The 12,535-nt window shown below is 42.0% G+C and overlaps 1 protein-coding gene across 43 annotated transcripts in view; it reads right to left on the minus strand.

The window, feature by feature from the left end:
- The window catches only part of TSNARE1 (t-SNARE domain containing 1), a 482,568-nt gene that overhangs the window by 295,417 nt on the left and 174,616 nt on the right, over window positions 1–12,535 (minus strand). For all 43 annotated transcript variants that reach the window (XR_011139363.1, XR_011139365.1, XR_011139361.1 and 40 more), the window contains one exon: window positions 9,069–9,138. Coding sequence is in view for 37 of the 43 variants with exons in the window: in XM_068933469.1 (XP_068789570.1) it covers window positions 9,069–9,138 (70 nt within the window). In the remaining 6 variants the exon portion in view is untranslated. The remainder of the gene's footprint in view (window positions 1–9,068; window positions 9,139–12,535) is intronic.

Genomic DNA, 12,535 nt, shown 5'->3' on the forward strand with positions numbered 1-12,535 from the left:
ATTGACTGCGTGAACCTTTTTCAGGTCTTGGGACTCCATCTACAGACTTTAAACAACCCAATCCACTCCAGCATCGCTCTCCAACATCACAATAGCTTCTTCTCCCGGTTCAGCTACGTCAGCGATACCATCCACAGTCCAAGGTTGAGTTTCTGCTCCTTCCTTTGTCCAGGCACGGGTGTGCTGGAGCGAGTAATGCTCCTTCATCTCTCCTCATGCCTGTACCATCCGTCTTTCCTTTTGCATCTTAACCAGCCCAGTCAGCTTCTTCTACAGCCCTTTGTAAATTCATAATCAAACGGGCAACCAAAAGCAGTGCTTTGGCTCAATGGTGGTACAAGTTTACCAGACAGGACTGACCGGACTGTGCACTGTTCTCGGCCATATCCAGGATTTTTCAGTTTGTACCTCTTGGGTGTCAGCACCAGAAACAAAAGCTGCCACTTCTTCCTTCACTGTTATTTTTGCATTTTCCCCACTAGGCTTTGCCTCCAAGAAGCAAGACTGGACTCCAGCCACTACCACCTCCTCTCAAGGCAAAAGATTTATCTTTTTTTTTATTTTTTCTCACCCCAAAGGGCAGATATTATCATCTTCAACACCATTCAAAAGAGTAGTAGACAACATTTTGGTGCACAGGGTTAACATTTGCTGCAGCTTACGAAAAAGAAATGAAGAAATATTGCTAAGCAAAACACTTTGCTGAATGCTCTGCCTTTTGAATGCTTTAACAAGTTTGCTTTCTTTGTCTGCACCTTTAGAAACGTGGTTGTTGCCATGGGACCAAGTGCACAGCACTCTTGTTGCTCAAACCCTCAAACTTTATTGAACTGTTTACCATTGTGCAGTGAAGGGGTCACGTGCACAGTCAACCTTCTGGATTTATTTACTGTATCAATATTAATAAAATAACTCTTAGAGGAGGAGGAAAATTCCTCATAGCTACTTCAACCCCTAAGCATATGTACTGGCAAACTGAGATTCTGGGTTTTTTTTCCTTCGTTCTCTTAAATCTAGAAAGAAGAAGTTCCTGCTCTGTGACATTGCAATCTAGGGAAGAGGCATGACATTGCTTATTCATTATTCTGCAAGACTGAACATATGAAGATCACAGGATGGGAACAGGCAGGCGCTTCATGTACAAATTGCATCTGTGTTTAGTGAATGCTGGGGGAGAGAATATAAGGAGACAGCAATATAAAATGTTCTGGTAAACATATGCACTTCCCTCGAGGTTTGACTTCCTTCAAAATACAACACGCATGTCTGTTGAATATCCGACCTTCAGCTTGGTTATTCAGGAGGAGGGTATGGACCCACGGCTGATCAGAAGTGTTTTCCAGAATAAATGGGCTAAGCTAAGCGCTAAATTTCCAAAGCTGTGACATTGCTAACAGCCAGTCAATGGTCTCAACGTTACCATTTGTGTAAAGGAGACTTTTGAGTTGCTTTTCTCGTCTTTGCAGTTTTTATCCGGCATTATTCACTTTTCATCCTCCAGGCCATTTCCCCAAAGTGCATCTTTGGCTGGCTTATCTAGTTCCTTTTCAAACAAATTAGGAAACAGGGTTTAAACCCGACCCCCTAGGAAACTGCCCCTTGATCTTCTGTACCACTCCTTGCCTTCAGCTCCTCGTTTGGAGTGTTACTTGCCGAAAATCACCCCCTTAGTCAGTCAAAACATATGCCATCCATACAGATTGTCCAAGAACTGCTTAAAACGGAGGTGCCTCCCGCAGTGGGAAGACGGGTGTCTCGATGCAGAGGGTTTATTACAGCCCTGCTCAAGGGCAGTGTGAAGGGACTCATCCGACAGAGCACTGCAGAGGAAAAATGCAGCGGTATTAGCGAGAGAGAAGGACTTCTTCAGCAAGCAACTGCTCAGCTGATCCTCGCACTGTTCTCTAAGACTGGGCTCTATTTGTTGCTTTTTCAAACCCAGCAAACCTTCTCCAGGATGTTAATTGCTTCCACGGACAGCCTGACGAACTGCTACTGAATGTATCACCCAAAGGCACGGATCAGAAGAAACGTAATTCCAGCTGATGGGAATGCCGCTCCTGGCTTTACAGCCAGCACAAGTCTCAGGAAATATATGAGACCTTACACGAAACCAATGGAAGTATTTCACTAAATATCAGCATGTTTGGATTAGCGTGTCAGACTCCTGCAGGACTCCGCTGCAGAATGGATGCTCGGTCCTCACAACAGCGCGGTCCGGGCAGGCAGACATGAATTATTAAACCAACTTCATCCCACAGGTCCCTCTTGTCAATCAATATGAACTGCATTGCTGACTGTGCAAGTATGGGCATAAAAACTTACTGTAAACATGCATCTTCCCCCCCTAGAACTCAAAAGAGTTTACAAAAGGGGCAAGTCACTCCATTTAGGATCTCATGTTGTATAATAAACTTCCTGCCTGTGGATATTTCAATCCCTTCCCCCCAAAAAATTGTGCTAGCAGAAAGCAAACTTTTCTTTTGCTATCTCTAACTCTGTGGGAGGGAAGAGGCAAAATATTTAATGTTAGTTTCTTTTTTTTTTTTTTTAGAGGAGGAGGAATTTTGCCCTGTTGACTCAAAATGCCAGTCTTTAACCCATCCAAGAACCATATTTTCATTTCCAATACATGAAAACGGCATAAAAGTAAAATCAAAATTAAAGATGACAATACTTTCGCTAGGAATAGGAGTAGGGGGGCACACAAACAAAAAAACAGTGTGAATTCAGCATTTCCCAAATAAATATCCTGGATCAATTTTATGAGAAGACCAAGCACGATTATCGTGTTTACACACAGCAAAATCAAGGTTTCTGCTAGTGTCGAATTTTCCTGCTCCAGAGCGCTTGCTTAAGGATGTCTTTGGCCTCCAAGGTGGGGGTATATACTTTTAACCTTAGGAATGAGATCAAAATGGGTGTTTGGGGCAGGGGGCAGACCTATATCTACAGCATCTGGTCACTGGTAGCGGTAAAGATGATAACCGGCTCTCCATTTACCCACAGCTGCGTTCAAGACGGCATAAAAGCCTGGGGACGTTACCGCAGACCCTTTTCCCCAGTCTATTTCCAAAGACTGGTATACTGATGTGGGAAGAAGCTGTTGCTTTGGCCAGGGTTTCTGTCCATCTCAGACCTCTGATAAGGACAATTTGGGAGGAAAAACACGGAAAAGGAAAACTTCTATCCGACAGACTGATTTGTAGTGACCATTAGGAACTGCTCAGGTAGGCGAAGGACCCCTTCAAGGACCCCTCGAAGCAGGGGAAGTGGTCAAAAGCAGATGAATTTATCGCTCTCAGAGCGTTCTGCAGTGCAACACAAGCTTCCATAATTTATCACAGAGATGTCACACGTCTGGTACGCTGGGAATCTTAAGGGTGAGATCTGTCACACAAATGTAATTATTACTAAGGCAAGTGTATTATACAGTTAAATGTAAATGTTGCAATCTGGTAACCCATTTTTACTGCCAAACCTAGAAGGGTTTTCATGTCAGAAACTGATGCCAGCAGCGATAAATAGAGGATAGATAAAGTTAATCCGACTGCTTTGAGTTTAACAGGGAAGGTATTACTTTGAAGGGTTTAACATATTAACAGAATCAAAACGACGTTTCAAAATATTTATGGAAATCTTTTTTTTTTAAGCTTATACAAGCAGAATAACAAAGCCATATAAAATATTATTAAATCCTATCCTTAATTAAACATGCTGACACTTAAAAGCCTCTGTCTGATATACTTTAAAAAATCTTCTTTCAGTAAATTATGACTTTAAAACATCTTTCTACTCCATACGAATCTGCATTCCACAAGAATTAAAATCATCTTAACAGGAGCTGTTTTTATAAATCATTTATTTTCCAAGCTATCCTGCCAACTTATCAAACCTAAGGAGGAGGAAAAAAAAAAGAAATAATATGCAGAAATGATAAAATGCAACAGTGAAGAAAAAAAAAAAAAAACGGTTATTGTTTTAAGACAATGCACAAATGTCAAGGAGTGCGGATTCACCCTGCCTGCCCCAGCCAGGGGGTGAGGCTCTTCGCAGTGAGAACTACCGTTCGGCCTCCCTGGAGCACACGTACAGAAAGCTGGACATCCCCACAGGGCATTGCAGTCCAGCTAAGGTAAGAGTCACACCACAACTCAAGAGAAAGCCAAGGGTTACTATGGTTCTTGCTTTAATATCATTTCAGTGGGAAGAATCTGAACTTCTTTAATCAGTAGCCCTGAGGGTTGCAGAAATAGCAGCAGAAATGATCTCATTTAATTGAGGTGGGCAGCCAGATGTCCTTGAGATGTCCCAGGGTCCCTCCAGGCCTACAGCTATTATTTCCGAAGTGAATAGACAGTCCAACTCCTGTGCAGAACTGGCCCTACATATGTGTCTCCTACCCTAGCACATCTCAATTGCCTCAAGAGTCTGCCAGTGGACCAGATATCTACTTTAAGGTGAGCTAAAGCTCAGTAGACACCACTGACCGAGCTCACATGGACACCTGTAGGTGCCTTATATGGATATGGATATGAAGGTGCCACAAATGGCCTTTGTCAAGAAAGAGCCACAGCTGGATCCAATCTATCTTAGACTCAACATATACACCCTGAACACCAAGGCGTTTCAAAAGCACTTCTACAAGTCCAGCAGACTACCAGGTAAGGGATGAGCCTAAGTAGACTCATTGTCATTCTTTAATTGACTCTTGTTGTTCAGACAGGTTTCAGGCTGGAACAGAGATGCTTCTCCTCCTGAGAGCACCCCAAATTGGGCACCCCGCATATGTCTCATTGGCGGGATTTACCATAGGTCTCACTTGAGTCAGGGCTGTGGTGACTGCAAACTAAATTGATGAAGTCGTTTTTCTCACACAACGAAATTCTTCTGGTGACACGGCAAATTTCTTGGGGAAGGGTGAGGAAGATAGAGGCTTTTTTAATCACAGGAAAGATTAGCCAAACCATCCATGTATTTTGGCACAGCTTGCAACCCCAGGGAAAAAAGGTCCCTTGTGAGGTTTCTGTTTGGCCAAAAGCCATACGCAAGCACCGATCCAAAAGCTGCACTTTTTGCTTCTGTTAGGACGATTGCCTTCGATTCGTCCCTGAGCTGCTCAGATCTCTAGCTGGGCTTCCTGTTCCGAAAATACTCTGAAATTCCTTTTTAGTACTGTCCTGTAATCAGCTTTACTGCACAGCCCTAATAAAATCATTAGAGTATTATACATTGAAAAGCATGCATTTCATCAGTGTTCTGCAGACAGTGACCACTTTGAGGGGAACTATTCACTGTTACTGCTCACATGTGACACCCAAATTACGGCCATAGGAATTCTCTGCTGTGCACCACTTTAACCAGGATTTGAATACAGAAGTGTTTGTGTCCTTGTGGGTTCTCTTATAGCGATCTTGCTGTGTCAGGATGTCTGTTTTTTTCAGGGAAATGGGAGAGAGTTATAACAGAGAGTACTGACTGTTGCCACATCACTTCTACAAGAAAAGGAGGCTCATTTTCACACATCGTAGAAGTGCAGAGCTGAGTCCTCTCTCAATTGCAGAAAAAGGAAAAAAAAATATTATTACAAAAAAATAAATGTACAAATCACGTCAATGGGGGAAGGGAAGCAGAAGCCAAAAGGCAGGCTGCTGTTCAAAGTAGGAGAAATCAACACATTTTGCAGAATGGACATAGGAAAAATTCTCTTCAGTGCTAAAAGCCTCAACAACATCCTTCTCACAACCCTTCCCTAAACAGGTAAATTCTCCTGGTATTGACTGTTAAAGGATCAAAAAATGCTGCAACATAAAAACTCATGTGACATAACCCAGACACACGTGAAAAAGGGTATTAAGCTATGACTGTAACACAGCACAATATTGTTCTTGACCTCCTTGTACCTGGTATAAGGTAAGCTCAGGCTACACGTACAATGAGGAGACATACTTGTACGGGTGAGCAATTCAGGAAGACTGATTTGGAGAATAAGGGCAGCTGTCATGGTAAGCCAGTTTCCACAGGACATGAAAAAGGAATCACAGACCCTTTCTACCACTAACAGCTCAGTGTTGTGGCTTCAACGTACTGTTAGAGCCATCAAATATGCTGGGACCCATGCCTCCGCATTCAGTTGGGCACAGGTGTCCATCACCCACAACTTGCTTCATCCATAACGAACAAATGTGGGAAAACAAGAGTTCACGGGGGAGTGTAACACATTCCTTGGAGGACATCGCCCAGGTTACAGGGATGTCTGCATTTCCAGCTTCTCTTTTTGAGGGTACCTTCTAATAAGAACAGAAAATGGCTTTCTCTCTTTCTCAGAGAGAGTTATTTATCTGCGTGACTAACTATATTTGCCTAAATTAACAGTTAGCTACCTTCAGTGCCTGAAGTCATGGACTGCTTCGTTTTCTGGATAAGGAGGGAGAGCAATTCCTTGGGAGCTTGGATTATTAAACCAAAGATTAGAAGGAAAAAAAAAAAAAACAACAGTAGACTTTCTGTGAATGTATCAGTACTTCATAACCTGTCTGTAGCCAACCATCACTGGAGAAAGCTTTCAGCAGTCTTGGCCTAGTGGTCCTAGCTTTTCACCCCAGCTCTACCGCGTCCCCCTTCCTCTTGTTCCTCTTTTCCTTCCCAATTAATACGAGTTAGCTGCATTCAGCCGACTCCACCTAGAGCTTCTTATGTGCATCTACATTTCATTTTCTGGCACTTCCAGCTCCAAGCATATAGCACACAGGTACCTGAGTTGGCTCTATGCAGAGCTTTGACCATAATTATTCACTTTGTTCTGTGCATACATAATATACTTGCACTAATTACAGCTGGCACTTGGTTTTTCTGGATTTGCTGTTTTGATGAACTATCTCAAATTCACTTGCCACAACACAGTCCGTATTCTGCATAACTTAGCTCTCAAAGGGAGTGACACTATTTCAGAGAAGGACCTAGAATAGCCCTACCTGACATGAAGAAGTCTTCTTTCATCTGAATCAGCTTTCCCATGATGCTCTTACAAGCACCCTGCATAAGATTTGGAAAGTTTGCATGTATTTGAAAAAGAGTCAGACAACTTTAGTTTTTTGTTTTGGCAAAACTCTGCAGCTAAGTAAGCAAATAGTTTTGCAGGGTACAAATCACGCTAGCTAAATGTCCTATGTGGCAGGACTGCGCACCTGTTAGTGGCAAAGGGGTAAGAGATTAAACTGTGATTTGCAAGCTGGAAAAGCAGAAAATGCTTTCAGAGGTCTCACCTGAAGGGCTGACCTCTCTGCCTGTTCCTGAACGTAAAGAAACATAGGCAGCACTACCATCTCTCATGATCCAGGGCGTTCTGTTTTTGGCTGGTGCAGCCCTCATGAGAGACAGGCAGAGATGCAGGCAGAGCATTCAAGGCGACTTGCTCACATCTGGCTGTGGAATTGGGGGGCAAAGCAAAGGACACATCAGTGTTAGCAGCTGCTGGTCTTCTCTGCATGGCACCTTGCAATGCTTCGGCTCAGAGATGCACCAAGCCAAATGGGAAAAATCAGGAGAGTCCTGCTGCTGGAGCCCTGGAAGAGGAGCCGAACCACGAGGGAGGAAGGGGAGAGCTGGAGGACCTCAGAGGCTGATGACGGGGGCAGGGAAGCACGGTTAAAATAAAAAATAATCTATGCTTAGCTATCTGGACAAGTAATGGTAATTCCGAGATCAAAAATAATTATTGCAATTACTACGTTATGCATCTATGTTCATGTAACTGCTCAGGAAAGAAGAAAACTATTTACCCATATTTTTGAAGTGCTCTGAAGAGTCAGGGAATTGATTCTTGAATAAAATAAAGAATAGTTTAGGAGTGCAAGCATAATAGCTGCACTGGGTGATAAAAAGGCCTGTCTGAGTTAGGGATTTCCAGCAGCTACCAGGACGGTTTATGCTGCAAATAATTTCGTACACGCAAACATTTTTCCTGATTACAACGATCTACACAGGCTGACTTCTTACTCTGACATCCTCTCCAATCTCCTATATTTAGTTCTAAATCTTCTGGCTATTATTATTATTGCTATTTTTAATCTAGAAGTTTGTGAAACAGTGTACATGGGAATTAGAGCAGATCTGATGCACAGTTGAATGCAATGGACTGCAGAGAGGAGAGAGACTACAAACCAGCCTGAGACTAAACTGCATCTAGAAAGGCCAGCCAGGTCCATCAGGTATGTCTATGAAGCATAAAACCACTTTTTGGCTAAATGCAATGGGCATGTTCTGCTAAGCACATCTGTTTTGAAAATCTTGGTCAGGACAGACAAAATCGTTGGAAACATGGGACTTCCTACTTAGCAGACTAAATCATGTTAAAAAGAAATAGAAGCAAATTCTCCCCTCTGTTCACAGCCTAACCTCAGCGGGAGTTGCAGTTATGTCCGCAAAATCGGAACCAAGTCCTAAGTACCTGATTTTTGCAGGCAGGCTACATTAAGAGAAGTAGCTTTAATAAATTGCACTACATTTGGAAAAAGCCATTCTAATTCTCTAATTAGCATGTGTACAATGAAAGCCAACTGTGCGTGTTTGTGTATACATATACCCAGAAGAGAGTTTAATGAACTGTATCTATTGCAAGTGAAACTTTCATTTTCTCTGTGTTGTCTCGTGTGATGCTGCGATGCAAGCTCCAGTACCAGTCTTCTCTCATTTTCTCCTCTTAGATTTACTATCTTTGGCAAAGAGGGGAGAAAAAGAAAGGAAAAAGCTACACAAGTGTCCAAGGCTGGCCTCACATTAAAAAAATATATATATACAACCACAAAAAAACCCTCTTTCAGCGTGGACAATCATTTTCTGTTATCTATCTACCATTCTCTGCCATCTGAAACCAGCACAGGCAAAACTTTATATGATCAATACGTGTCCTACCATCATTAATCATGGACAAAAAGGAAGAAAATGAAGTAAACCTGATAAAAAGGTGGCCAGCTGTAAGAAAGACAGAAGAAAAAGCGAGGATAGATGAGGAGAAAATGAAAAGGCTGGGACAAAGAGAGACCTGTAGCAATTCAAAACAGACTCACAGTCCATCCTGTAGCTCTTGAGTATCATTTGAGGTCCCCAGAGATCTAAGGCTTCTTTCCAAGGAGGTCACTGTCAACAAGACAGAAAGAAAAGATAAAGAAGTAGTACACCTGCTCAGAGAAAAATATTGAATTTTTGTTCTTTTTTTTTTTTTTTTTTTAAATTCACTTTCTTTCAAAGCTACACAGTCAAGCAGTGTTTGGACAGGCAACCCATGAGACAAAACGGGACGCCATCCGGCAATGGCCATGACATCAAAACGGATAAACTGGGCCCCTCGGACGCAGGAACAGTGATTTCACGTGTTACGTGCAGGTTCACTCCCCAAAGGACACAGTTCTCTTGCTTATTGGCTATATTTCCTAACGAGCATCTTCCTGCCCCTCTCTTGTGCAGAGCCAAGGAGCTTCTTGCGAAGAGCCACAAAGCCTCACACTGCTCTCCTTCACACCATGACACATCCACTCCTTTGTCCTCTTGCAGCGATGCCTTCAAACATCCCTGCAATGGTCCAGAGAGGTTAACGCTACCAGCGCTAGGACTTCTGACTCTGCCAGCCCCAAACTTTCTAGCTCTTAATGTGCAACTGCATAAAATTTCCAGGGCTGGAGGCAGTTGTGCTTTGGGACGGGAGATCTACGTAGCTCTAGCAGGAGCGGAAAACTGCAGGAAACCCATCCCTCAGGACCCACAGACCTGCGCATGAAGCACTTGTGGCTGGGAGCATGCCCTCCCTGAAGAAGTAAAAAACTGCATAAAAACACAATTAATTGTTCAGAATAACAATTAATAGGCTGAACTCTATCTTCCATTCTTGTATTTTTGCACTCTCTTTGTTCAAGGTTCGACACTTTTCTAGGTTTTGGCTCAGACAGATAGGCCAATGGGGTGCTCTACTGTGATTATCTAGTGTGTTTGAGCCAGAGAGCTGCATGCGCTTTTGCATTAGGAGAGGGGAATACTCTGCTCTAAGTGATCCATTAGAGTAGCTAGAAGCTGGAAACATGTTTTGTTTGGCAATACACAATGACTTAAGATTTAAGAAAAAATCAATGCAACAAATGTTAGTTAAAAAAACTAACAATGGGGATCTTGTAAATCAAAAGTGTAATTTGGCCCTTATGCTGACTTTTACTTAAGCTATACCACTAAAATCTACCATTTTATATATACATATTGTATATATGTATATGTGTATATATGTGTGTATATATATGTAAATATGTTATAAATGCAACAGTGGCAGAAATCTAGGAGTGCTGTTGCCTTTTTACACCCTTAAATGTTTACTGTCTCAACTTCACTTTCAAATTAATAGGAGGCTACTACTTTTGCACTTAGCATATCAAGTATGCAAAGCACTTGAAGATCTTTCACAATGAAAGATGCTAAATATATGACATTCTCATTATTTACTTTTGGGATTTTCTCAGGACACTTTCAGTTATAAAAACTCATAGCCCATTACCAGTCATGCTTCAATATTTAAGGAAGGAAAAAGAACAGATTAGTGACACGGCTTAATTATTTCACTGGAAATTTAAGAAATCCTTTATTTTAATGACTCTGCAGCCTTCAGTTCCGTTTGTAACTTTGAACAAGTCACTTAACTATTTTTTCACTGACAGACAAAATTGAATCTGCTCTTCACTTTTGGGATTTTCTGGGTTGACACCAAAAGCTACCAACAGCATAAAATGTAATTACGCTCCTGGACAACAGGAATATTCAAAACAAGCTTGAATACTGCTATATATTTTCTGCCTTGTGCAAGATCGCAACAGGAGATTTCAGTACAGCATTTGGCAAATCACGAAGATAAAGCTTCAAGGATCTGTCTACAATTGAGCTAATAATTATTATCCTTTGCTGGATGCACACTGTTCTAAAGAATTAATTGAGAGTTTTCACTAACATCCTTTTGCTTCTCTAGGAGCACAGCACTGATCTTCCAGAAATTCACAGATATTATAATTCCCTCTCTTCCTGCACCACAATCCTAATATATCAATCCCTAATGCAACCTATATTCTGCCTATTTCAAAGGCAAAATTCAGTATCTTCTAAAAATATTTCTGGATTGATTAGCCCTTGAGCGTGCTGCAGAGCCTAGCGCTTGCTCAGAGAAAGGAGAGTGAGTCAAGGTAGCGAAAGCACTTGTGTGGATACTGAATTTCTGAGGATGCAGCACTCGTATGTTCAACTCAAGGAAGCAGCGATAGCATTCAGATACCCTCCTAACCTGAGCTGCAAAAACAAGACAATTCAAAGTTAAGGCTATTTTGCCAAGGTCTCCCTACACGTGAACACGAGAGCTTGATGGAAGACAGAGATCAGATATGCGGGTATTTCTTTGCAATAACAGGACAGACGTTTGCTACCGCATACTTCAGAGCAGAACGGAGTAAGAAGCAGCTTTCCTACTGTAATCCTTCAAACATGTACCATTTCACACTAGGACAAATCCAAGATCTTTCTCATTCATTTAATATTTTGGAAAACACATACACACAAAGGATCTTCCGACAGGAATGCAAGAGTAGAGCAAAGAGTTTGTCTGCCAGGGGAGAAAATAGCTCAGGATTAAGTCCTATCCTAAAATTGTATCTAATATTCCAATTCAAACATAATATTGACACTCTTATATAAAGGTCAGTGTTTCCTAAAGGACAAGTTTAGAGAGATGCACTCTGGAACAGCCAAAAGGTTGGCATTTGACATGGCTCTCACATGGGAAACGGCAGAACTGAGACTTAAACCCAAGTCTTTTGGACCTCATGGTGGTCCAAAGAGCTCTCCTATATTTTGGGACTGGTCAAGAAGAGTTCCGTCAAAATCATCCTGGTTTCTGTGATGGGTGTGGAAAATTCTTCTCAAAAGATCATATACCACTTCTGATGGTTCAAGCAGTAACTGTCATGCAACACATCCAGCTGTGCTGGAGAGATACTGAGAGGCCAGTGTTAAAACACAGAGGTATCACTAAAAAAGCCTTGTACATATAGTATTTAAAAGGCAGTAGGGTAGATCTCCAGGATGAGGTATGTGCAGCAGAGGTACGCTGTTGGAATGACACTGATTTACACAAACTGAGAGTTTGGCTCCAATCATCTTCTATGCTGTTGCAAACCTTAAAATCAATGGCAGATGAGAGACAATCCTGAGATGGCAACGGCAAATTTATCACACCTACGGGATGATGAACAATCCTTGGCTCAGCCCCTGGACCATACATGGCACCAACTTGTCATGTGGAGTCATTAACGAGCAAATAGAAAGAATTACAGAAAAGAGACCTATCAGAGACCTCAGGTTCTCCATCTGGCCAGAACAGGTCTGATCACTCCAGTGTGTCCTCCAGTGATCACCCCTGCACCATGCACTAAAACAACTCTTTTTAGGAATGTTATTTATTTTACTTATTTATAAGGCATTTACTGAGAGGCAGCTAAAAGGCATACTCTGA

This window comes from Struthio camelus, chromosome 2 (genome assembly GCF_040807025.1).
Source record: "Struthio camelus isolate bStrCam1 chromosome 2, bStrCam1.hap1, whole genome shotgun sequence".
Lineage (NCBI taxonomy): Eukaryota > Metazoa > Chordata > Aves > Struthioniformes > Struthionidae > Struthio > Struthio camelus.